The 27,311-nt window shown below is 41.4% G+C and overlaps 2 protein-coding genes across 3 annotated transcripts; one reads left to right on the plus strand and one right to left on the minus strand.

Annotated features, from left to right (window-relative positions):
- The first annotated feature begins 359 nt into the window (after window positions 1-359).
- Window positions 360-9,565, plus strand: lysmd2 (LysM, putative peptidoglycan-binding, domain containing 2). The gene is made up of 3 exons (XM_085273565.1): window positions 360-834; window positions 2,839-3,188; window positions 8,070-9,565. Exons 1-3 carry the CDS (start codon window positions 589-591, stop codon window positions 8,119-8,121), a joined length of 648 nt encoding a protein of 215 aa, XP_085129691.1. The 5' UTR covers window positions 360-588; the 3' UTR covers window positions 8,122-9,565.
- A 49-nt stretch (window positions 9,566-9,614) lies between these two features.
- scg3 (secretogranin III) lies at window positions 9,615-23,089 on the minus strand. Of its 2 annotated transcripts, none has more exons than XM_085273551.1 (12): window positions 22,670-23,089; window positions 21,638-21,690; window positions 21,459-21,501; window positions 21,075-21,260; window positions 19,786-19,928; window positions 19,267-19,416; window positions 18,972-19,185; window positions 18,466-18,582; window positions 15,357-15,440; window positions 14,681-14,791; window positions 12,641-12,730; window positions 9,615-10,509 (listed from the first exon to the last, which is right to left on the minus strand). In XM_085273551.1, the coding sequence occupies exons 1-12, from the start codon at window positions 22,773-22,775 to the stop codon at window positions 10,391-10,393; spliced, it is 1,416 nt and encodes a 471-aa protein (XP_085129677.1). In that variant the 5' UTR covers window positions 22,776-23,089; the 3' UTR covers window positions 9,615-10,390. The 2 variants fall into 2 exon arrangements, with proteins under 2 accessions (XP_085129677.1, XP_085129668.1); XM_085273542.1 differs by having other exon boundaries at window positions 21,063-21,260.
- Window positions 23,090-27,311: the final 4,222 nt, after the last annotated feature.

Raw genomic sequence — 27,311 nt, forward strand, 5'->3', positions numbered from 1 at the left:
AAAGCCCAAAGGTCTACAGTAATGTTTTTAAAAATCCCACGGAAATTATAGCCTACTACTAACTTCCTCTTTTTTGCCAGTGGAATTCTCACATAACGTCTGTGGACAGGAAATGAAGGACCACGAAAACATTAGCACTTTCAGGCGAAATAGGACATCTAAATTTTATCTCATTGTATTACAAGATACTTTGGTCAATTAATTTCCTCCTATTTGTGAGCTTATTATTTAGAAATATTTCAGTCATTGCTTGTAATTTTTCACACCAACAGCGAACAGATAAAGCCCGTGCCCTAAATCGGTTCTGCTTCACTTATTTTGAAAGTGCAGTAACCGGAAATTGTGTTATAGTCTCCCCCTGCACGCGTTCTGTACGTTCATACGTCAATGTAGCGGATCAATGACAAAAGAGGGCTGTGTGGTAGTGCCCCCCTAAACATGCCTGTTTTCCCCGGGGTTGCATGCTCCATATGACCCGGGATGGGACTCTCTCCGCCGCCTAAATCAGCGATTTAGTTCACTGAAGCGACGGAGCTGGAGCGTTAAAACAAACAGAGGCTAACGGGCTGTTTATTTATTCAAGAGAAGATGGCGGAGTTCTCGCCCGTCCTGCCGATGCGGGATGGAGGAGGACGATTTGCCCAGCCCATCTTCCCTCGGTCCAGGTCCGGTTCCGAGTCAGAGAGTGAACTGTCCCAGAGTCTGGCCCGGACCAAGATCCGCTCGTACGGCAGCACAGCCAGCGTCACGGCCTCCCTGGGGGAGAAATACATAGAGCATCGGGTTACAGACAGCGATACTCTGCAAGGGATTGCTCTCAAATACGGTGTCACGGTAAGGTCGCTTCTCGGCCATAGATAGCAGTGTATGCGTTGATGTTTACCTTGGCGGAACTAGAGATTGCATTAAACACACCACACTGACAGATAAGAGGAGCAAACACTGAAACGGACACAAGGGAAGGCATTTTCTCTTACTTTCCACTCTCTGATTCTACTAAAAGTCACGCACTAAGAAATCCGAGCCCAGAAAGTTGTCCGTAAACTCTCTGCATTGTGACTGAACACCTGGGGACTATTTCCGTTCACCTTGAGAGAACAGAAGCTCACTTCCAAATGTAAAACACAAGTTTTACTTTGTTTGAAGGGCTGCTGACAGAACTGACTGATGTTCAGACTGCTGTGACTTCAGGGAGTGAAAGTGTTCCTCTAATATATTACTAATATATTTAAGTTTAAAGACTGGGCTTTTGTGTAAAATAAATAAATACCATATACACTCATCAGCCACTTCATTTGATACATCAGCTGCTGGTTATAGCAAGTGTGTAATTAGCCACTCGCATGGCAGCAACTCTGTGCATTGCGACATATAGACATGGTCACGATGACTTGCTGAGCATCAGAAAGGGGAAGAAGAATGATAGAAGTTACTTTGAACATTTCATGGTTGCTGGTTCAGGATGGGCAGCTGTGAGTATTTCAGAAACCGTTGATCTACTGGGATTTTCCCACACAACTCTGGGGTTTACAGAGAATGAAGAATAAGAAACAGAGAGCGAGAGTCAATCCTCAGGGAGAAAATGCCTCGTTACTGCTAGAGATCAGAGGAGAATGGCCTGACGTCTTCGAGCTGATAGGAAGGAAACATTAACTCAAATAACTGCTTGTTACATTCAAGAAGAAGCAGAAGAGCATCTTGAGTGCACATCATGTTGAATCTTGAAGCAGATGGCCTACAGCAGCAGAAGAAGACCACATTGGGGTCCACTCCTGTCAACTAAGAACAAGAAACAAAGCCTACAGTTTCCACAGGGTCATCAAAATAGGATGAAAGAAGATTTCAAACAATGGTAAATGGACTTGTTCTTATATAGCGCTTTTTCTACTCTTCTGAGCACTCAAAGTGCTTTGCACAACTTGTGCATTCACACCCATTTGCACAAGCACATTTTTTCTAAGTGCTTTCTAAGTAACATCCACACACACTCATACTCCGATGGATGCATCGGAGAGCAATTTGGGGTTAATATCTTGCCCAAGGATATTTGGCATGCAGACTAGGGGAAGCCAGGAATCGAACCACCAACCTTCCAATCAGTAGATGACCTGCTTTACCGCCTATCTAAACTACAGCCAGGCGGTAGAGCCTGGCTGTAGTTTAGATAGTCTGGATTTCTGCTGAGATGTGTGGATAGGGTCAGAATTGATCATAAACAACACAAAAGGTTATGTCCCTCTTGTCTCCAGTGGTTGTGGACGGTACATCAGATTGAATGTCACATCTACCTGAGTATTGTCGCTGCTTTATGCAGGATCACAAAGCTCAAGTCATCTCAAATTGGTTTCTTGAGCGTGACAGTGAGTTTCCTGTACTCAAATGGCCTCCACAGTCACAAGATCTAAATCTAGCGGAGCATCATATTGACGGGGTGGAACAGGGCATTCTCATTATTGACGTACAGCCGATAAATCCACGGCAACTGTATGATGCTACGCTTTAAAGTCAATATGGAGCAAAATCTCTGAGGAATGTTTTCAGTGCCATGAAGAATTAAGTCAGTCCTGAAGGCAAAAGGCGATTCAAACCGGTACCAGCAAGGTATAACTAACCATGTGGTCAGTGATTGTATTTAAAATACTGCTATCAAATATAGATACGCAGATATAAGATGATTTTCTTTTCAGATGAGAGGCAGGGGTGCCATCAAAATAAGTGTGTAGTGAGAATTTCATCAGAATTGATTAAATAGAGTTTTAACATTTCTCTTTCTTTCTTTCTTTCTTTCTTTCTTTCTTTCTTTCTTTCTTTTTTTTTTTTTTTGCTGTCATCTTCCAGATGGAGCAGATCAAGAGAGCCAATAAGCTGTTCAGCAATGACTGCATCTTCCTGAGGAACAGCCTCAACATCCCCGTGGTGTCAGAGAAGCGCTCCATATTTAATGGACTGTCTCTCGAGTCTCCTGATGGGGATGGTGACACGGCTTGCCAGGAGGCAGACGCACCTTGTATTATCACGCAGGACATCGAGGGACCCTCGCCGCCCCCTTCCCCGCCCCGTGAGCACTCCAGACCTGCTCAGCCTCAGCCAGAGGAGCTGTCAGCCAAAGACTTCTTACACAGACTGGACTTGCAAATTAAACAGTCAAAGCAGGCTGCGCGCAGACTGAAAGAAGAAGAAGAAGTGAGGTGAGGTGTTAAACAACAGCCAGCAAACTGCTTCCTCTTTTATGTGTGCTGATAAGTAACCACTTTCATACTATTTTTGTGAGCACCATTGCTCATTTCAGGTTTTTTCCTCTGGGCCGCTGCTTCTCACACTGGTGCTTTCTTCTAAGCATTGCATCCAATCAGACTTTGTTCTGATTGACCTTTGCTTCATGGTCAGATGCAAAAACTGATACTGTGTCTTGGTTTGGTATCAACCAATGACACGACATAAATGCCAAGTCATTTTTTTTCAAGCGTAGTAGACAGAAAACCGCATAATGTTTGCGTGTTTTGACCTCGATTGACCAATGTTTCACCTTCTCACGTGTCCCCACACAGATGTCACTGCAGGGGCTCGCACACTTGCTTTTAATTTTCCAGACAGCTTCCTGCTCTTTTCTCACATGGGCGCAGTCCAGAAAAGTTCAGGGCTGCAGTGAATTTGCGGAAACGGCTTACAGTGCAGCGTCGTCTGAAGTGAACCGCTCTCATCTTCTCTTTGAGCTCAGCGGGAGCTCGTCAGAAATCCCAGTCAGCATGAATAAGCCCTTTTAAAATGTTCTCACAGAGAGAAGATCGAAGCTAGGAGTACAGGTTTTTGCCGTTCTGCAGTACTAGTCAGGTATTTAGTGTGAGATCTGACTTGCCCTCGCACGTCCTACCTCTGCGTGCTGAGGCAGAGAAGCCGGTCGCGTCTGCTCAGTAGTGAAGCAGCAGTAAGTGCCTGGCGTACAGCGTTCATAGAGAAACGGGCTTTGTTGGTACTATCACTTTGGAGGACTGAGTCACGCTGTGAGTCATATTGCTCCCGCTATCTAGTATTTAACTTCAATATTTGGTTCACACATTCGCCCAACAAGCAAAAGATCCTCCAGTTCGATCCCTGGAGGAGATATGTTCAATTCAATTCAATTCAATTTTATTTATATAGCGCCAAATCACAACAAAAGTCGCCTCAAGGCGCTTCATAGATACAGAGAAAAACCCAACAATCATATGACCCCCTATGAGCAAGCACTTTGGCGACAGTGGGAAGGAAAAACTCCCTTTTAACAGGAAGAAACCTCCGGCAGAACCAGGCTCAGGGAGGGGCGGCCATCTGCTGCGACCGGTTGGGGTGAGAGAAGGAAGACAGGATAAAGACATGCTGTGGAAGAGAGACAGAGGTTAATAACAGATATGATTCAATGCAGAGAGGTCTATTAATACATAGTGAGTGAGAAAGGTGACTGGAAAGGAAAAACTCAATGCATCATGGGAATCCCCCGGCAGCCTACATCTATTGCAGCATAACAAAGGGAGGATTCAGGGTCACCTGGTCCAGCCCTAACTATATGCTTTAGAAAAAAGGAAAGTTTTAAGCCTAATCTTAAAAGTAGAGATAGTGTCTGTCTCCCGAATCCAAACTGGAAGCTGGTTCCACAGAAGAGGGGCCTGAAAACTGAAGGCTCTCCCTCCCATTCTACTTTTAAATACTCTAGGAACAACAAGTAGTGTCCTTTGGGGTGCAGTTGTGTCATGAAGGGCATCCGGTGTAAAAGAAAAAAGCAAAATCTGTCAAATTAAATGTGTGCATCTGCCCGATGTACTGAGCCCCTCGTGAATAAGGGAACAGCTCAAAGTAGATACTACATTTGAAAAAATAACCATTCCTGCGTTCTCTTCCTATAATAAATATATATATATATATATATATATATATATATATATATATATATATATATATATATATATATATATATATATATTAGGGGTGCAACGATACACAAAATTCACGGTTCGGTTCGATACTTTGGTGTCACGGTTCGATATTTTTTCGATACAAAAAAAATGTTCATGCCTTTTTAATTTGTCATTTATTAAAATTATAAATATATATTTTAACTCAAAAGTACAGTTTTTAAATTTAACCCTAACCCTTGTGCGTGTTTTTTATTTTGACAGCGAATGCGCACCTGCGGACCACTTATGTGCAGCCCTGGTTATTTAGCTCGTCATATCGCAGCCACAGAAATTATTTTGTCCATGAAACCATGAAGCTGCACTTTCTTTTTGCCTTATAGTCTCATTTGTCATAACTTCTCCGTTTTGTGGTAAGCTTTTCTTTGGCTGTCACTTCTTCACCCTGACCTGTCTTATTTGGCTCAGCAGAACTAAAATATAAATCCTGCTGCTTTTACACACACACTCACATAAGCGCAGCGATTCTCTGCGCGATCAACCTCTCACATGTTTAAGCTTGCTGCAGGAGATTTCACTTGTCATCTTTGCATAGTAAGCTAACGATTAATAAGACGATGTCAGAGGAATTGGTGCACAAATTATCATCACTCACAGATCAGTGCTGTCGCTCTCTATACACAGTTCGCACGATTGCAAAGTGAAAGCAAAAAAACAAGCGCAAATTCAAACGCGATTTCAATATGTCACATATTGACAGTGGCTCACCGATGCCAATGACATAATTACCCAGCTACATTTCTGAAAGAATGCAAAAGCATTGACATATATTTTTCCTTCCTACAATAGCCCGACGGGCAGGGAAGAGATAGATTTTGGTAGCCCGACTGGAAAAATCGCTAGCTCCAGGACGTCGGGCTAGCGATATTCCTCTGATTGAGGAATCACTCATCTTTGGAAAAGAGAGTTTATTACAGAGAAATGGCTCCTTCCAAAATAAAAGCTATACTATCCGCTTCTTCTGGGCTATATTCTCAGCAGCATATTAAACACATAAGGAGAATCATGTGCTAACAGCTGTCTAAATGACTCGGCTAAAGTTAGTAGCATGCTTGTTGTTTTGGTCTTTGCACTAGGATGATGTCGGTGTAAATGTGCAGTCATATTCGTTGTGTTCCCACTAGTGCTTTCAGGTTAATCTCGTTGAAATGACCTTAACGCCACAACACGGCAAATCTCCGTTAACGAGCTACCGCCGATCGCCCCGTGCATGGGGCTAGACGGCCAACACGTTAACGAGCTAACTGCGCTAACACACTAGTTCCCACCCATGTAATTGAGCATTGCGTGGCACATCCAACATACTGTTTTACTTTAGTCCATGACGCGCTTACCTTCAGGGTCATACGTCACATGAAAACCAAAATAATTCCAAACGCCAGATCTGAATGAGGGTGGGGGAGGTCCATGTTGCAAGGAGAGCTTAACTTCTGTCTCGCTAGCTTGCCCTGCTCTCTTCCTTCTGACGATGCTGTCTGTGTTGAGCGCTCAGTGGATCTGCGCTCGACAGTGCAGCCTAGGCGGAGTAGTCGAACGCAGATTCACTGAGCGCTCAACACAGACAGCATCGTCAGAAGGAAAATTGATAAAATAAATTACAAATGTTGTATTGTTCGATACATATGCGTACTGAACCGAAAGCACTGTATCGAACAGTTCAATATCGATACGAATATCGTTGCACCCCTAATATATATATATCCACCTTTACTGCCTACATACATTACAGTGCAAAATTGTGTCTCTCATTTCATTATTACACACTCTATTCAGCTCATGCATTTCCTATGAATCTATTTTTAAGCACAGATCTGTGCTTTTAACTCTAAATCTGTGGTTTGGTGTTACAAAATGCATCAGCTTTTAATTTCTCTTTCAGAGTTCGCCTGCTGGCTTTGTCAAATCTGTGCTCTGTGTTTAGTCCCGCTTCTGACTTCAGTCACATAAAAGGCTGCCTTATAGTGTGTTTAGGCAAACAAAGGCGCACTCCCTTGTTTATACAGAGTGCTAGGGCAAACACGAGCAGCGTGCCTGCTTGACTTTAATGCCTGGGATGAAATGAACCACAAGCCCCCTTGAGCTAAACCAATGACCCAGTTCTCCCTTCTGAAGACCTTCTATCATTTGTGCACCCGTGGCTATTATATTACAACAAGTTAGGAATACAGCACAGATTAATCTGTAAAATTATGTTTGCATGTTTTAGTGAAAGTATTCACCTCTTCAGTGTATTTTCAACTGCAGGTGCTATTCGGTAAGGTTAGTAACATTCAAGAGATTACAGACACCCTCGCTGAAATTTTCAAAACTAGGCAGCTCATGTTAGAACGGTCTCAATAGCTCCAGAGGTTTGAATTAAAAGTACATACATTTGATTGGTGCATACTGGTGGAATAACCATTACAGAAACATAAACAATGTCAATAAAAACAAATGTTTGTTGTTTTTTTTTAATTACCGATACTCTTAATGTAGGACAGCTGTGGGATAAAGCTTACATTAGATGGAGGTGTGATATATCTGTTAAGAACTTTGTGTGTTTATATGTATATTTTCAGGAAATCTGTAATCTAATGGCCGCCACACATTTGAACTACATAACAACATAACTGGAATCTGGTGAACCAGTTAGGTTTCTGTGAGGGTTATTGAAAGCCAAACTACACTGAGAGTAAGTTATTTGTGGTTTAAAAGATTGATTTTATCCCAAGTCGAAGGAAATCCGCCACATCGCATTAGCGGTCATTTCGCTTTTTACCCTCAAAGTTGTGGTATAAAACCTTTTTTGCATCCTTTTTTGATGTTCATCCTCTCATATTTCAGCCTCTAGTTAAATAAACTCTCAGCAGCTTCACTGTTGCTGCAGTAGTCGTAAAAGCGAATGTTAACACTTGTGATGGATCTCAGGACATTGATGTTTTATACTGATCGGCCCACTTTTTCTGAACATGTGAGCTCTGAGCTGTGATTGAGAACGAGGCAGCGACTTGGTCAGCCTCGTCCAATATTCACATCCTTACCTACACTGAAGAGGAGTGAGGCGTAAAAGAGAGTATGTGTCTGTAATCGAATTGAGGTTAAGGCTGTAACATGTTTTTTTAAATTTCCTCTTGTTTGCAGGAGCAGCGAGGAGAATTACGCGGCCCCCACGACATCATACCAGGAGATCTAAAGAGCAATCTGTTTACCCAAAGTCTCGGACACGCTTGCCCACGCACACAAACACTACCGCAGCCTCGTTGCTTTTTTCTTTTTACCTTTTCATGTTTACTGAACCGCGTTCAGCAAGTGTCATTTCTGCCTTTTTATTTATTGAAATGCAGTTCTTATGATGTACATTACAAGCCCATTTCCAAGACTGCTGCTGTGCTGTGTGAAATGTAAATATTAACTTAGCCTGTCCTGGTGGTCATAGGTCAAAAGGCAACACACATCCTGGATATGTTGCCACTTTATCACAGGGCAACCGTTCCCACTCCTACCTATAGTTAATTTAGACTTGCTACTACCAGAAGCGAAGACGCTCATATCTATGGAAGCTTTTTTTTGCCAGAGGAAAAAAGTTTTTCAATCCACAAGTCATCATTTCAAAATCATTTCAAAATTTCAAGGTAGGCATCTGAGAAACTGTGACAGAAACAAGCTTCCTGTAGATCTGCCGCCATGCAGGGAGGTCTAAGCAAGACAAGGCCAGACCACTTTTTTGCACATATTCCAGCAGCGTGGCTCTGGAGAGTCTGGGTGCTAAACACCCACTGAAAGCTCGTGACACATTACAAAAACCAAATCTCCCAACAGACGCTCCAGACTGTTCCGTTAAGAAAAGGAGGTGATATAACACGGTAGTGAGAGACGTGCGCCTGACTCAGCATTTTGGCATCCAATTCATAAACGATAATTTATTCTTGTTAAAACAATGTTTTCAAATTCGTCATGCTGTGTTCATGATACGTCTAGATAAATCTGGGGTTTAAATATATGTATGTGTATTTTTTTAAATTTCCATTTTACATGGCACATCTCCTGGAAGTAGGTTTGAGGGTATTTTTTTTTTTTTTTTTTTTTTTTTTTGTAGTTTCACCAAGTCGCTCACATCTCATCTGGAGGAGCATCTGAGCACACGTGCCCGTCCACATATGATATGCTTGCAAAGCTGCTGTACAGAACCTACCTGCTGCATATGTTCAGATACAATCTCACTCACACACACACACACACACACACACACACACACACACACACACACACACACACACACACACACACACACACACACACAGGGCGCTAAGCAATGCCAGAAGGATTAGCTTGTTAGACTTCTGATGTTCTAAATCTCCTCCTAGAATAGGATCGTCGGAAAGTATATTCAGGCCTTCCTCATCAGTGTTTACTCGGTTCGAGCTCACCCCACACGGAGGCGGCGGATGGACTCAAGCCTTTGAACGCAGTTCCATTTGCCCTGTTTGAGAACAAATGGGACCGCTCTTATTATTATTTTGTTTTGTGAGTGTGATTGCATTATTTATGTGTGGAGAACTGTCTGTATCAACTGTTTTATTGTGCTTTTAAGTTCTATTGGGTTTTATTTGGACAGAATAAATGCATATTTAAGCAAATATTAAGATCAAGAGTGCTGCTTCTTCATCACAGTCGAGCACAGTCGAGTAAAGAAAAGGCAATGTTTTAATTGCTTTTACAACTTTAGGAAAAAATCACAAATATTTACATTTAAAAATACTTCATCTGTTTTTCCTCTACAGAGATAGAAATGTTGAACTCAAAAGACATGCAGAGAGAACTGATTGAGTCAGACACCGCCCCCTATTGGGCTCTGGAGGGATTACAACAGAACAGGCGTACATAGGGCACTGACATACACAACAAATATATTTTTGGTAAAGTAAAAAGCGAGAGTACATTAGGAGCTTACACATACACTGGAGGGGGAAAAATAAATGTAGGCTAACACAGGTTAAATACAATGAGAATAACTTGATATATGCATGTTTTGCTGTAAAATTGTATGGAAAACAGTTATGACAAAACTACGGAATTATACCCAAAACATTCATGTCCCATTGGAGTCATGTTGGAGTAAAAGCTAGCACTAAAATCTGACAAGTGTGACTTTCCTCTTCGCTCTAGTGATTATTACTCTGATCTTGGCGTGCAAATATAATCAGTTCAGTAGCTGGAAGGAATAATTTAATTATTTTTTTTTTATTGTGTTGACAGTATTATGAATTCCCATTTCGTAATACATATAGGAATCTCCGGGAGTTCCCCTAAGCAGGTAGGTTTGAATACAACATTTATACGTTACCATGCCTTCGGTAATAATAAGTTGTAATCTGGGCTTTTTTGAGCATTATTCGTATCAGATTGAGCCCTGGTGTGTGTGTGTTTTTTAGGCCGGGCTGGTTACAGGATGGACAATAGTGTTACAGACTGCTGTAGATCCTCTTGATGGTGTCTCCTTCGTCTTTGGCGATGATGCCCTTCTCGATGTATGAATCAACCTGCTGGTCCATGAAATCCTTCAGCTTGGACAGGTCATAATCTGGAAAGATGAGGAAAACAGGAGAAGATCGTGAGGTTAAAGGAAAGATCAGACATTCTAGAAGTGCTGTCTTTTTAAGATGGCACACCCAAACAGGGTTCAAGGAGGATTAAGGTCATTTTTGTCTTAGGCCGAAATGCACGAAATGAAATGAGGTCAAAAGATCTCAGAGCGAAACACACTTGCCAGTTAAATAACTGCTAACTAAAAGACTTTGTGACATTGTTTTCCACCATGCTCTAGACAACTAATTGTCATTTGAAACGGCACCATATGGCTGTGGCTATATTTAGAGTTGAACACAGCGTAACTCTGTATTATCCATCATGGTAACAAATGAGTGCAGGCAAACAGCTGCCGCAACACCAGCACCCCTCTCTGTGCTAACAGACTCTGAGTAAAGTGGCTGCAGGAGGCTAGAGGACAGCCAACAAGTCCCACAGTCACTCCCGAGCATCTTCCTAACAACATTTCTAACAGAAGCAAATTATTAAACTGCTCGAAGATACAGTTGATTTGACGGACATGATGTGCGTGAAGGATTAGCAGGATGTAATTAGAGACAGCACTACTTCTCTCAATCTTGGCACTGAGGAGCCAAGAGCCCAAACCAGGATGCGGCCTCTACGTCCATCTGCTCTTCTGGCTAATCTCTGTGGTGCGTAGGCGTAAACACACACAGAGTCTGCTGAGATTGTTGTAATGGGTACTTCTGGCAGTGAGCACAATAAATGGCCCATCTTACACTCTCTGTTTCTATGAGGGTGTTTTTTTGTCTAACACTCTGAAAGAAGAGAGGACGAGGAAGACGAGAACTTTAGAGAGCGTTTTAAAGTGGTACAAGCTGTGCTAGATAAATAGGGCCTGGCGGTGTGTCGTTTTAGTTACTGAGTGTCTCGGTATGGGAAAATTGGGTGATTCTCGGGCACATTTTGACCCTCTGTGTGTTCAGCCTGAACTTGTCCTTTCTTACACCAGTATCAGTCTGTCCCCTGTCCAGATCACTGACAGGCAGGCAGGGAGGCCCTCTGTTGTCCCAGACAACTCCTCCACGCACTTGAATGCTAATGAGGTGTCCTATATAGAGCAAGGTCAGAGATGAGCTCCAGACAAAACTTCCCTGCTGCTTTGCTCCTCTCTGCTATTCAGTGCTTTAAGCTCACTGTCAGTCTCTTGCTTTTCTTCTCTTTCCCTTCCGTGTTTAAGATCCACACGAGAATCTGGGTCACACTTTGTTTTTTCTTTTCTTTAATTCCTGTGTTTGTCTGGTTCACTATTGATCAGCTCAGATTAGATCAAGCCTGCCAGCACAACAGATATAAATCTCACTTAGCTGGAACTGTTTACTTTTTTTCTTTTTTCGCTGTTTTTGTCTGGGATTTCCTACTGAGATGATCGCCATTGGGTGGATGGCCTCAATAGTGAGAACTCATTAACATTTCATTCTGCTCTGCTTAATTAAGCACCACTGGGCATCGATTTTACTCTGTGGAGAGCCCAACAGCAGGTTCCTATTGTTAGACGAGTGCACCGTAGTGTGTGAAACTTCCACAGTTTCCACAGATCTGCAGACTTTCTTTATGGAAACCGCTTGTTCCGGGAAAGAAATACATTTGAAAATATACAAACATTACACAAAAATCCCGAGACAGATGCTGATGCCTGATATTTTAGTGTTGTGGAGCAGGGTAAGTATCATTAAATATATTTCTTCTTCAAAGATGCCATCAATGATGAGGAACAGGTAGGAGGGAATAAATGAACTGACCTTTGTCTCTGAACAAGCCAGCTGTATCACAGCAATTAGGACAACTCATTTACAGTTATCCATATTCATGAGGTCTGGAGTGGAGCGTCTATGTTAGTATCCCACTCTCTTTGAAAATGCAAATCAAGGCGAACAAAAGAGGCTTCAATTTTTCCTCTTCTTTGCCGCGTCGCCTCAGACCTGTGATCTACAGCTGTTCAGTAAGGAGAGGACAGCTTCTAGTTCTGGCTCGTAGTGCTCAGCAAAGCCGTTCAGGACTCAGCGTGGAAATGTTTGTGTCTTTTGCACAAAAAGCAGACACACGAGAACGAGGTCTGTATCCAGTTTTTCTCATCTATTGTCGAACGTGAGGACACGTCTCACCATCTTTGCCCTCTTCTTTGTTGTGTTTCTTCAGCCACTCGATGTTCTTCCTGATGGCCTCCAGATAAGTCTCGGATTTGCCAGGCCGATCTGGAGTTAGAGGAAAGGGGAAAATGAAGAGAAAGGCAGGCGACGAACCGGCTCGTTGAGATATTATAAAATGCAAAAAATTTCAGCTCAGGTAAGCTTTGTTTTCACCAAAGAATCAGTCTGTGCTGTCTTTGGCATGTCAATTATTTATAGCTCAAAACTCTTCAAAAGCAAAAAGCGCACTTTGTTTATTTTTACTTTTTTCTTTCAGAAGCCATGGAAACACAGATTTTGACAACACAAGATTTTTCCTTTAATAACTTGGCAGCACAATAAAGCACTGCTGTTGAAATCAGATGCCCACTTTAAAAAAAATGGTAGAAATGGTGCCTGTTTCCCCCCCAAAATCAAAATCCTTTTGACAGTTTACTGGTTCTTACTAAATAAAGCTTCTTCTCTTTCATGCCCACACACACCCTGAACGCCTCCTCTTGCGCTGTATAACTTGGGTTATTCAGATGCACTTCCCCGCAAAATCTACAGCACCGTGTCCCACACCAGTGAGTGTGTTTTCATCTAGTTATCGGAGAAAGTCGCTAAAGAAGTTAGGAAAACAAATCAGGACAGGAAGACCAGAGGAAATCTCAGAATGAAAAAGCTGAACAACCTGGTTGTTGGACCTTTAAGTATCATTTGCTATACTCTGTCATCATAAGACAAGTCAGCCCCTTTTCACACAGGTTTAGGTGTGGGCTTGGTTAGATTACTAACCCCAGTATTGCTAATTTGTTTTGAAGTGATGGTTTTTACTATTCTAAAGACAGGAAGGATAAGCAAACAAATCAAAGGTGTGTGTGACACAACCATTGTTTTCCTCATTCATCATGAACAAACCAGCAGGAAAACAAGTTTTGGAAATAGTATAAAGCCGCACTAGTGACAATGATGCAGTGGTTACTTTTCCTTCTTTTCTAAACTCAACTGGTTGATCTTTGGGTCAATGTGACAAACAGCTGCAGAAACTTCAACATCCATTACTGCACTGCACTGGAAAAAGGTTCTGAAATTAGCATGTCCACCCAAGTGTGATGTGTTCTTTCAGAGCTTATCAGAGCTGGGCCTGATAAATGGCTATTCCAGAGTCACGTAACCCGGGACTGAATGACAGTTGTAATCTTTCCCCTTGGAGTCAAAACCCAGACCTTAGCGAGTGTTGAAAGCAGGCCTCAAGTGTTGGTTTGAATCGAGATAATGATCATGTTTTATTCCCTGTAACATTCACCGCTTGCAATCAAAGACATGTATAGTTTCACTTTCTGACACAGAAAGCTCAGTTACAGTTATATATTTCAGCAAACTTGCAATGATTTGATGAATCACACATCAAATTTGGATTTTAACCCAATTTGTTCCGTAAATATCATATTATGCAACTCAGCCTTTTAACATGCAGATAAACCAGAGTTTAGTAGGCAGCACTTCATATTTCCTTCATTTCCTGCTGAAATGTCATGGTGGTAATCCTGCTCTGTGATTCATTTGTTTTTCCTCTTTATGCACTCCTGTTTGTGTGTGCGTACATGCGTGGATTAGATTGATGAGTGGGTACAGCACAGCAGACAGGGACACAGAATAATGGCAGCTGTGACAAGCTTTCCTTTGAGTGCTATTGGACTGGCCTAGTTCAGGGACTCGAATACACAGCGCTGTATATTTCAGTGGCAGCTCTGCTGAAAAACAAAATGTCTGAAATTGTAGTCAGCCTAATAGTCAGGTAGGAAAGGATGATTTGCTTCAAAGAGCTAATCTTGTGGGATTTGCAATATTTGTGACTCATGTATTTATTTGAGATGTTTGGCACTAAACAAACCCTAAAAAAATAATGCAAGAAAAGAATTACAGGAGCGTAGCTTATTGCTTTGCGAGGGCAAAACTGTTAGATAGCATCAAATTATTTTAGATTTTTCTTTTTAAATCACAGAAAAAAAGATGATTAGGTAGTGGACTGACTGGTCTCAGCTGATGGCTGCTCTTCCTTGGTCGAATCTTTCAGGTTCTCATATTCCTTCTGCATCTTGGCAGCTTCAGCTTTGGTGTTGTCATCCTCATCCAGGTTTTTCCCTACAGCAAAGAAACAGGACAGGAATCCTTAAAAAAATCCTGGTCTGTTGCTGACAGCGATGCTTAAAGCTACAGGTGAACAACTTCATTGTTTAGTTAAATTACTTACATTGTATACTTTGTTTAGTCTTTAAAAAAATCTGATTTGATATTGTAAAACATTAATACATTTTAATGGTGGATTGTCCTGCAGGCTGTATGTCTAGATGAGTGACGTTGCTCAATAGCACACAAGAAGTAGCATGTAACTATCTAAATTACTGTTTTCAGGTCCACATTTAGAAAATGTTAAGCATGATGCAGTGTTCTCACTGGTGAGCTTTGGGGTGTTGCTAGGTGGATTTAATCTTCTAGTGTAGACAGTTTTTAGTGTTAAGCTAAGCTAACTGGCTAATGGCCAGAAGTGCATTCCTGCCTTTAGCCGGTTAGCTTAAGCAGAAGGGCATTCCTGATGGAAAAAAAGTAAAATAACTGAACTGAAACTATTAATGTGTTAATAATATATGTTAATGATAGTTTCATTAATGTCTGGCATGTCTGGAGGATAGTCTGTGCAGCTGTTTACCGTTTGGTCCAGTAAACTCAGGTGGCAGGAGAGGTTTGCCCCGCTTGTTCTTGGTCTGCATGGCTATCATAGCGTCCAGGTTCTCTGCAGGTGTATGAAACACAACAAACAATTTAGATTTCATATTAGATTTCATCAGCGTCACGCTGCTGCTCCACAGTGAATGAAAGCCTCTTAAGTGCTTGAGTGACCCGCACTGTTCCTGTGTGACTCAGAGCCTGATTATCATTTAAATCGAGTGTCATCTAATTACTGAAAAGAAGTCTCAGGAGTACAACAAAGGGATAAACATAATCTTGTGTTTTCCACTATTATTTCCACAGATTTATTTATGCATGCAGTATGAGAAGAGCCCTCACAGAAATCATTTATGTACAAAGCAGTTAACAGTGAGCTAAATCTATTTATTCTCTCTTTTAATCACTCACAAAGACTAAAAAAAAATGGCTGCATTTATTTGGGGGGGATAGACCAGGTATGCATATATGGTCATGATGGTCTCACTTAGGTGTTAGAAAACATGGAATGAGACAACCAGGTAATGCAGCTTAATGAGACATCCAGTCCTATCTGGATTAACAAAGGGGTGAACCTCATGTTCAAAAATAAAGGAAGCAGATGTTCTCAGATGTACCTCACAGTCCCCTCATTTAGCATTTAAAAGATTTATTTACGCATTTAATCCCTACAGTGCATTTATGAGCAGGTAGAAGGACTCTTAAGTGTTTTTTTATGTATTCTGTGAAGATTATTTTCTATGAAGACACAGCTGATATAATTACAAGTCTGCAGATATGGTTCCCTCATAGCGTAATTAAGTTCCCCACAGAGTTGTATTATTTTGGTTAATAAATGTTTACTCAAACTCCCAAAGTGCACCTCACTGTCTGAAAGAGGTCATATATACTGGAATAAAATAAAATAAAATTATGGATTGGTAGAGTTTGGTGAATAAAATATGACCACATATGAGAGCGGAGGAGCAAAAGAGTTTTTGATGGTGGATATTAGGACAGAAGGACGATAAAGATGTAAGACAAACAGAAAGGTTCAGTTTGTTTGCTGTCACCGAACATCGTAGAGCTTTGCAATTTCCTCTTTCATCTTTGCTCGCTCCGGCCTCCTTCCTCCATTTTTCTTTTTTATTATTCAACCATCTCACTCTGCTCTGCACTTTCTGTGTATTCACTCCACCTCCTCCCACCTGTGCCACAGTGGAAGCCCATTATTTTACTCTCTCCTCTGTGCTCGCACGCACACGCACACAACATTTCTTACTCGCCCACTCTCTCCCCCACGTCTTACTTTCTAGCTCAAGTCCTGCATCATCCGCTGGCAGATTGACAGCTGTGTGTATTCACTCGTGTACCTGTGTGACTCACTGGAGCGCCACAGGCAGATGGGCATGGGGGGGAGGGGGGCATTTACGTATTGTTTTTCCATTATCTTATTGCAACCTATGCTATAAAGCCAGAGGGGTTGCCTAGGAAACTCACATCCGCTCTCGTGGTATATGGCTGTTTGCTTTTGTAAGTGACATCAGCAGTGGTCATTTCCTCTGTGTAAGAAACAACACTGGCCAGCTGCTGTCAGGGGTCACTCAAAGGAGAATTGATTCATCTTTTTATAACCGACATACGGCAGGTTAGCCCTCCCAGACCTAAGGATCTAAGGACTGTGTTTTAAATATCTTTAAGCTTTGAGAGAACAAGCAACAAAAAGACATATGTTAGAATTCTAGAAGCTTGAAGAATAGAACCTGATGTTAAAGTTGAACTCGGTCCTAAGTATGCATGAAAGAAGATTTTATTTCCGTTGTCTCTTTCTATGACTGAATGTCAAACAGAGATGACAGCTGTCCCTTAAACGTGCCTGACTTTTCCACTGGCCAGTGATGTGATGGACGTCCATTAAAAAAAAGAAAGCAAGCAGTCTGATTTTACAGGGTGCCCTTGACACTAATCTGTCTCTGCAGGCTTTACGCTCCACTGCGTCAGCTGATAGCGAACATTAGCTTGACTGAACGCAAACAGAGCACAGGGGGAAAGCTCAGGTAACTCGGAGACAGAGAAATGTGCGCATGTACATCCAGCTGGTTAATGCAACGGATGGGTGGAAACCTACAGCTTTTATCCGCATGTTAGCTACACATGTAAGCAAAACAAGTTCAAACATTGGTGGTCAGTAATCTAGATTTGGCAGCTTTATCGATGATTTCAAGTGACTGCAACAAAAAAAGGCTTCAAAAAACTAAAATCCACTCAATAGCTTTTGAAGATCTTCATCAAAATTATGGTCAAAATTAGAAATCAACTCTTATCCAACAGTTTTAACAGAAACAAAAAATTGTATTATGATTTTAAGGCAAACAGATCAACAGTTATTAGGTAAAACATGTTAGTTTCCATGACCTGTTAATGCCAAATGCACAGTTTGTTTCTGCTGTTTGTTTGTGTGCTGATAAAATAACGCAGTAACTCTTTAGTGAAACTCTTTCCAGTAAAAACTGGGAAAAATGATTAAAAAAAAGGAATAGAAATGGAAACCATATGGCTCTTTAAACAAAGCTTAAGTCAATGAATTGTTTTTAAAAGTCGACCTGATAGCTGTGATCCAGAGGTGCCACTGCAGAGATGCAAACATGAGCTTGCAATCAGCGTGACAAATGTTAAAACTGCATTAGAGCTCTGATTGAATCCAACAGAAGGAAAACAGAGAAGAAAGAAGAAAAAGTAAAACATCACTGTGTCTGTGCTGCGCTGCTGATCTGATCAAATAATGATGTTGTCCAAGCTCACATTAGAAGCCCCATGGGACTTTTTATAGCACTCAACATGCCAACCACATTAAGACCTTGAATTGCAGCTGGAAAAAGCCAATAAATTGACTTTGTGCTACTTTGTCATTACCATTACCAAGATGAAAAATGATCTGTCAAGATCAACATTACTGAATTATGACGATGTCCTGCATGTACATAATATTATTTACCACAAATAGAGCAGGATCTTCAAGGACTTCTGCCATCTATTATACAATCCTTTGCCTCCCATTAAATCGCTGAGAATCTCCAACCGTTACACAACATTAGCATTACGTTATGTCTTACCCAGATAGGACACTCCCTCCTCTGGCGTGATGGTGCCGTACTTCACCATCATTTTGACAAAGTCAATCAGAGTCTTCATGATCGTGATCAGCGTCTCTCTTTCCTGGGTGTCTTGTTCTGCAACAGCAGAGCAGAAGACAAATCGCAAACCGGTGTCTAATAATGGTAACTGCCTACCGTGGCCTTTATGTGACCACATGGTGTTTGACTCTAGGGGTTATAATGATTGGATTATAAATAATTAGTTTTGTGTGTGTGTGTGTGTGTGTGTGTGTGTGTGTGTGTGTGTGTATTTGATCTGCACTTCCTAGATCTGTAAAGGGAAAAATGGTGAACAAAACAAGCTGCACCTCGATCTCTTAAAACAACATCACCAAGATTAACAATCTAACCCTGTTCTCGATCTGAAGAACTGCTATCTTGGGGTGGAATTGAGTGTAACAAAGATATTTTTGGGTGTGGTCTAACGCATCACAGAGACTTTGTGGACATATTTGTTTTTGTACCTGAGTTGAGACTTTTAAGCAGACGGTAGAAGTTTGGGAAGTACTGCAGGTCCTGGAGCCCATCTTCAGGGCTCACCTCATTGCCGTCATCAGCATCCCTGTCCCAGACGTTGTCCCCATCTTCTTCCGCATCTCTGTCCACCTCGTCTTCAATCTCATCATCCTCCTCATCCTCATCCTCCTCGTAGCGCCTCCTGGGTGGCTCCCATGTGTCCTGAAAGGGTGTTGTTTTTTGTTATTGTTGTCATCCTTATTCTTATTATCATTACATTCACCATTTTTTTGGAGGTTTTACCGCATTTGTGTCAGAATCCTCATCATCCTGAGCACCTCTAGCTTCTTGGTCAACGTCCTCAATCTCGTTGTTTTTGGCGTTTTTGGTGATGAGATCCTGGAGAGCCTCTGCCACCTTGTACTCCAGAGTATCTGCCTGATTTTCAGTGATCTATAAGACAGCAAAGTGAAAGAGGCAGGCTGAGAATGATTGTGTGCGGTAAGAAATGGACTGTAAGATGGATACTGGTGGACTGGTGATAAAACTCCATATATCACGTATTGATCACTATCACTGAGCTCTCCGTCTCAGGGAGGACTGAAAAAGTTTTTATTGACTGGCAAAAAGCAAACAAACAAACAAAAAAAAAAGCAATTCACAGCCAAAATGGTGCAAACACAGAACAATTCACACGTCTCTAAATCTTAACCCATGAGGAAGCAGCGAGCGCACAGAGAGGGAGAGAGAGAGAGGGCTCCCGCTGAGAAAATGCCATGCGGCGTGCTGTGCTGAACTGAATGATGGAAGCTTACAACTTACCAGCCCCAGTTTGAGCAGTTTGGAGACGATCCTGTCGAACACTCCCCTGTCGTCTTCCTCGTAGATCTTATTCGCAATCTTCTGAACAATGGCATCAGCCGTCAGCGGGGTGCCGTCGATTTGGCGGAAGCTTTCTGGGTCGTCTGAAAGGAGAGGACACTCGTGTTATCGTTTGGTAGCTTTCTCGAGACACTTTTTTAGCTGCTTTAATGTGTGCACTACATCGACTAAAGATCCTTTTCTTTCTTCACTTCTTTACTTTGATTCAACTTTTCTGTTTTTCTTTTTTCATTTTCACAATAAAATGTCAAACCTGGACCCGGAAACAAGTCTCTCTTTTATTAGATTTGCTAGTAAAAAGTTGTTTTCCCTCTCCTCACATTCACCATATCTCTGCCTCTATTACTGAGCACGAAATGTGCAATTTTTACAGCTTGTTCTCTTACATAACATCCTCTGCTGCTTCTCAAAGTCCAAAGACAATAAAAATAAGCATCGACAGGATGCTTGTGCCTGCACTGGCCTGACTGAATCATCGCTGATGCATTTAGCCTTCAAACACCAGGAACCTATTTTTGCTTCACGCTGCAAAATGAGAAATGAAATCTAGACCACACTTGCCAAATATAGCCACTTGTCATTGTTGGACTTTATGCACAAATCAATAAAGGACGGCGCTCAGTGGTTTGTGTCAGAGTCACCTCACCTCAGAGACAGCTCATATGCTGATGATAAAATTACATGCAGCCAAACGTGTGCACATCTGATAAAGTCCAGTGAGACAAAAAAACAAAACAAAAAAAAAACCCAAATATAAATGTTGAGAAATGTGTTTTGGCTAAATTTACAAATATTAAAAGAGCAATGACAGCAACTGGGGATGAATGCATTTTACATCACGTCTTAAGTCAAAGCCAGAGCAGTGACAGGCATTATTTACATGGGACAGAGATGAGATACTGCACTAATATTCAACCATGCCAGGCTATGTGTTCACACAGCTTCCTGTGAAGAGATTAAAGAAGAAGCCAGCACTGTAGCTGAACATCAGCGTTCACAAACGCAGTCAGGGAGAGGATAATCATGCATTCACATGTTCTCTCTCTGACTCTTGTCTCTGCTCATCCCCATCACACACTCATGTGTTTATCCTGCCTGCTCTTCCTTAAAACGCCTGCCCGGTGTCCTGCCAGCGAAAGGACAGAAGCACGCAGCGTGAAGCCTGCCTGTAGCAAAGGGGCCAAAGTTACAGTGCATGAAATCATGACAGTGTGTACCCTGGTACTTGCCGTAGTCCATCCCGTTCTTGGTGGAGTCATAGTCCTCAGCGAGACGTCGGCTCTTGGTGGAATCTGACTCGTCAGGAATGTACTGATCGTCCTTCTTCTTGGCAGGCACCTCGGTGGTCTCCTTTGATTTCGGGCCTTCAGCCAGCGACTTGAGCATGGTGAAGTCATCGTGGTTCTGCTCTGACTCTGTCGGGCAGAGGAAACAAAAAAGGGGGGTAAAGAAAAGTGAGCGCTAAAGATGAACTCATCTTACATTACTGTGGCTGCAGCAGTTTTTCTTCTCAGTACGGATGAATTCTGTTTTACTGGAAGTGCTGCAACATGATTCCACTCGGCAGGCGGAAATAAAGTCATTAATTGATTGGCAATAAGGTTTCCCCTTACCAGCTGACTGTACTGCAGCCTTCACGCTGTCCGCCTCTGCGATCTGAGGAAATTCAAAAAATAATTTCCACTCAGGATATAAGCTCTGATTAATAATGTTTGCCGGGTTAATACCCCGGTTATTTGCCAAGTGGCCATAAAGCTCATTTGTCCGGATATTGGAGGAGAAAGGAGCTTACCTGCTCTTGCAGAGGTCTTTCTTCTGTCAGCTGTCTATTGTACACAGTTTTATCTGTGCCAGGAAAAAAATGCATGCAGTTACTAAACAGCTGGATTGTCCAGACTTTATTACTGACAAACAGAGCCAGATTTGAAATGTAAATATAAAATCAATGCTGTGAAATACTTGTACAGGAGGCTCAAATGAACAGTATAGAAAATAGATATATTTAATATTATAGTGATGCTCATCCTATTCTTAAATTATAATCCCACATAAATTTTGTTATACTCCCTTTGTCCTATATTACAAATAAGCAGCCTGGCTGTCGATGAGGCTAATCTCAGAGCCAAAAAACTGTAACAAGAGAAAAAAAAGGTGAAAAACAAAGGACAGGTCACTGTGTTACAAAAGGCTTCTTGACCTTTTAAAGGTCTCCCCAGAACAGTGAAAAGTCACCCAGTGCAGGGGTCAACACGAAAAAAAATAAAAAAATAAAATACAAACCAATAGATAACTAACAACTGTACAACCAGTAAGATAGTTAAACATGTCTCATTTAAAAAAAACTAACTTTATTGAATAAATGCGTAGCCTTCATGCGTCCCTGCTCTCCTAACTCGCCACCGCACAAGCACAGCTTAATCGGATTATCAAACAAAAGATTAAAATGCAGCGAAAATAGACCACAAGCGGCCTCGAGCCAGGCGCCTTTAGAAACACCACCGGTCAGGCACTGCCGAGCTGGACCTTAACTTTAGGGAGTCCGCTTTTTATTTATTTATATACTCATGATTGTGCTGTTATGATTTATGAATCAACAGATTTAAAACTAAATTTAACCTGGAGCTCTAAAACGTATAAAACCCACAGAAATATCAACTTAGTAGGATTTTTTTTGGATTTTTTTTTTAACATTTCAACAACCATGTGCTTAAATAAAGACTTCCATTGTGGACTACTTTGTGGCATTTTATAAAATCCCCTAAGCAATCACTGCTCCACCAGCCCGCAGACTGAGAAGAGAATTCCACGATTGGTTTCAACTCACCGTCCGCTGAGGCTGGTGTAGGTGTGGGGAAGGCAGATGTCTGGCTCACTACATTCAGGGCAAGAAGCTGGAAAAGGACGAAAAGGCCAACGTGTTTTGACGCCATGGTGATAATAACTTGTCTATTTCTCCTCGGTGTCCCTGCTGTCCGGTTTCCTCCTCCCCAACAAAAGTGCTGAATGTGTGGACAGCTCCGCTGCGCTTCGGCCGGCCGATGGTGCTGAAACTGCCGCCCTGAGGAACCCGCTTCTGCCTGACGTACCGGGCGGGGTTGGGGCTGGTCAAGTCTCTCCACTGGAGCTGTTGACGAGCCGCGGTGCTGAAAACAGGTCACGGTCTCTGTAATTATAACCAGATAAGCAGGGAGGCTCTCCAAGCCCCGTGTGAGCTACAGCACCACCTGCTACGGCAGTAAAAGAGCCCACTACAACAAGACCTGCCCCCTTCTGCCTTTACTTAGGAGGAGGAGGGGGAGAGAGAGGGAGGGAGGAAGAGGAGTTAAACACTGTAAAAAGTGTTGATGTGCACGTGAAGTCCACCTACATATCTTATAAGTTCTCCATTAATAATGCGTGGAAGCAAGGGCGATAGTTTCACACACACTGCTGCAAAACGTGAGAACAGGTTAAGATTCTGCTGTGTGGATATTTGATGCGTTTATGATCATCAACCACTTTTAGTGGGGAAAAAATCATCTAAAACACGCGAGACTGCGCTGAAAGTAAAGAATATTTATGTAGGATCAGATAATTAATTGATAACACATAAAACTGAAGAGAAGACGAAGCAAAGCCGTAAAGCTGAGTATGATTTTTTTGCAGCACATGAGCAGTGGGGGGTGACCCCGCCCACTCCGTGCGTCATCCACAACCTGCGTCATGGTTGTAGATCTTCTTGTCAATAGCAACCGCTATTAAAACAGCATTTGAGCACATAAACAAAGGGTGCACACGCACATCAGGCTCGTTTTATGACCGCTGTCCTTTGGCCGCTAATTAGATTTAGGCTTGTTTCATGAAGGAACCAGCAGGTGGTTTGAAGTGGTATAACAAAATGAAATACTTGGATTCTAAAGTTCTTGCGAAAAAAAAAATGAGTGCAGGAGATAAACTTCATTCGTTTTGCACTTAATAGTTCAAATGGTTCATCCAAAAATCAGATGCCATCCTGAAAGCTGTCGGTCTGCAGCGCACTCATATTTCACATGTCACAGTGTGAAAGCAGCGGGCTGTGGATGCAACCAGACAGTCATTAGGAGCATATGAGCTGGATGATGTGGCCTGTCACTGCTAATCCTCCGGCTTTAGCTTAAAGTGCATCCCGGTCAATAATTGGACAATTCTTCTTCATGTCACATCATTCATGTTTGTTGGTTTGACAAGCTTCAATATTATTCTTTAGGTTGGCAAACAGCTGCCTTTCTCCCCTCACAGGACATTAGGAGGGAACCTATGAGATCTCTTCCTTGTTAATACTTGGTGCTACTGGTTTATGTGTTTGTCTCTTGTTAAAATTGTTTGCTTTTCGTTGAATTATATATAAAAAAATACAACATGATGTGGTATAGGTCAATATTCTTTTTTCCCCTCTCACATACTGGTTTGTTGGGAAAAGCAGGTGTTCATTTATTGCCAACATTATCAAAAGGTAAACATAATATCTAGTTTGTGTTCATAAAATATTTAATTTTCTTAGGCTTAAACTGAGAGGAATAATTTTTAACAGTAAACAGTATGCACTGTACTGTGCAAAGACATATGTTTTTATAATTTTCTTGGAAAATAGGTAATATGTGTCATAGTTTATTAAAACATGTAATCATACATTGAACTACAGCATTTGAGAGTTTGTACAAGTCTTCAAAAAAGCTTAAAAGTCAGCATTTGACCACCTTTTTCCTTCAACACACTGTGAACTCTCTTAGACAAGTTTATTTGCCATGTCTTCAAGCAGTCTTCAGGAATTGTTCTCCAGGCTACTTGAAGGACATTCAAAGCTCTTCTTTGGATGTGTGTACCTTTTGTTCTGTTATCTGTCAGGATGATCCCACACTGTATGTTGAGGTCTGAGCTCTGGGGAGGCCAATTCGTGACTGTGTGTTTTTATCAAGATATGCTTTTACTGCATTGACACTTTGTTTGGGACGATTGTTAAAAAAGAATCTGTTCCCTGTTGTCCTTCCACAGAGATCATTTGTGACAAGGCTTCAGCAAATAGTAGATGAATCAAATGAAGCATCTCTCGGGTATTTTTCAGGTCTTTCTTTTCCTCTTAAAGACATGACTTTCAGGTACTGTTTACTGTAAATGTCGGTGTGCTGCTTCCTCTTCTGTCCTCCACTTGTCCAATTTACTGAAAATGTTCAAGGACACACTGCACACTATATTGAGAAATGCCAAGTTTTCAGCCAATAGTCCAAGGAACCAAACTAAAAATGATCAGGTACAAGGACCAGACTGAAAATGAGTAACAAAGCAACCAATGTCCAAAGAAGAACTTTGAACGACCTTTAGAAAGCCCACAGAACTATTGCTATATTAACCACTTGACAAAAGCAAATAATGAAAAACTGAGGAGTGTCTCAAGACTTCTGAATAGAATTGTATGGGCTGGGTGAAAAAACAGAGTTACAGAGACTAACAAAGATGTGCTCCGTTAACCTGTGCAGCACAGCTGTTATACTGTATCGCAGTTTAATGTGAGTTCTAGTTCTCTGTCTTCTATTTGAGGGCATCTTATTAGTTTTCCTTATCACTTTTATTCATCACAGCGCAGATGCTTTAAAGCTGTAGCACTGACCCTGCTACATCACGGTGCTCATTGCAGTACAAAATAGGATGTTTGCCACCTGCTGTGGGACGACTGCACTTCCTGTCCTCTGGCTGCCTCAGCAGTCTCTGAACAGGAGCGCTGCCAACACCAGATTATACAGTATGCTACACTCTAACAGACCCCCCCCCCCCCCCCCCCAGTCAATATGATATGATTTAATCATCTAAGCAATGAAAAGAAGAGATTGAGGATGTACAACAATCACTTTATGTTGCTCATAACTGCAAAAGAAAGTAACAACAGCTATTTCTTTGTGAATTTTTTCTACAATCCCCCATATTTGATTTACCCCAACAAACCTTTTCTCTTTTTATCTGTTAATTGGCATGGACAAAAAAAGTAGTACACTAGTGACACCTTGTGTGTGGTAGCTCTAATTACACCCACCGTCCTTAATCCCATAACCCATAACTATTCTGAAACCCAGCACTCGTTACTGATTCAGAAATACTATTCATTTTGCACGTTTTTGAACAAAAGACAATTGTACACATGATCCAGATGTTTTCTGCTGTATTTGTGGATGCTTCACAAAAAACAGGGACAGTGACAGATTTTATTAAAAAAAAAAAAAAGAAGGTATACTCTGCTTATTTTGGTAGTGAGACACCAGAATCACATTGATGACTGCCAATTCTACTAACTTGCCATCAGCTCTGAGACCCGAAGATCTGAAGATCTTTTGTCTCCATCGATCTAGTAATGAAGACTTTGAAGTTTGTTTTTAGAGGCATCGTTAGAAAGATCTAATTCCATTATTTGAAATGGACGATGTCTCTGTCTATAGCTGAGGTTCTTTTGTGGTCGGTGAGTTGTGAGCATGATGCAGATGAGTGGAGGCTGACAGGTCAAAAGCCAGCCTTAAATTACAGTGTCAGTCTGTGCCAGCTGGTCATTCTGTCCAATTAAAAGAAACCTGTGAAAATATGCAAATTGTGTTGGAGAAGCTTAAATACAACAAGCACAAGTGAATTGTATGTGGGAAAAAAACTGATTGGGATTTTGTGACAAAACAGAAAGTGATTGAATACTTTTATTAGAAATTTTATTTTGTGATGCAAAATATTTTCAACCATTTATGGAAAATATTTAGTAGGAAAAATATCTACGTCCATATTTCTGACGTATTATTCCAAGAAGAGAAGGAAAAAATGAAACTGTACTTGACTCAGCTCCAAATGTACAATTGCAGTACAACTGGTAAAGATGACTCAATGCAAGTATAGTTGAACATTTTATTACTCTCTGCTATCTTATGTTCTTGGAGCAGCTGTAAGCATCCTCTTTCAGTGCGCCCCAGGGCAGCTGTGGCTACAATGTAGCTGCCATCACCAGTGTGTGAATGTGTGTGTGAATGGGTGGATGACTGAATGTAGTGTAAAGCGCTTTGGGGTCCATAGGGACTAAGTAAAAAGTCCCTATGGACTTAAATACAGGACATTTACCATTTATTCTGATTCAGGTTTTGAACAACGCATATGATTATAAAAAGTATATACAAAAGCTTTTTACTGCATTACTTCAGTGATGTATAGTGAATATGCTGCCATTGTGTGTTTGTTGAATAAAACACAACTCATGTTATTTTTTGCCATTCATGCTAAACAGAGCTATGAAACATATGAACCTGAAATGAGCTTTTCACAATATAAAGTATGGTTTTGTCATTCACTGAAAGCCTTACAGGTCTTATAAACTGTGATCAGTGACTAATCTCAACTAACCAGTAACTAACCTCTGCTGAATTACCTGTAGCAAAGTCCTAAAATCATGCAATTTTTTAAGTCAGTGTTTAAAAATGAAATATTTT

This window comes from Mchenga conophoros, linkage group LG1, assembly GCF_057382185.1.
Source record: "Mchenga conophoros isolate Kocher_MC1m ecotype Shallow Benthic linkage group LG1, M_conophoros_male_GT1.1, whole genome shotgun sequence".
Lineage (NCBI taxonomy): Eukaryota > Metazoa > Chordata > Actinopteri > Cichliformes > Cichlidae > Mchenga > Mchenga conophoros.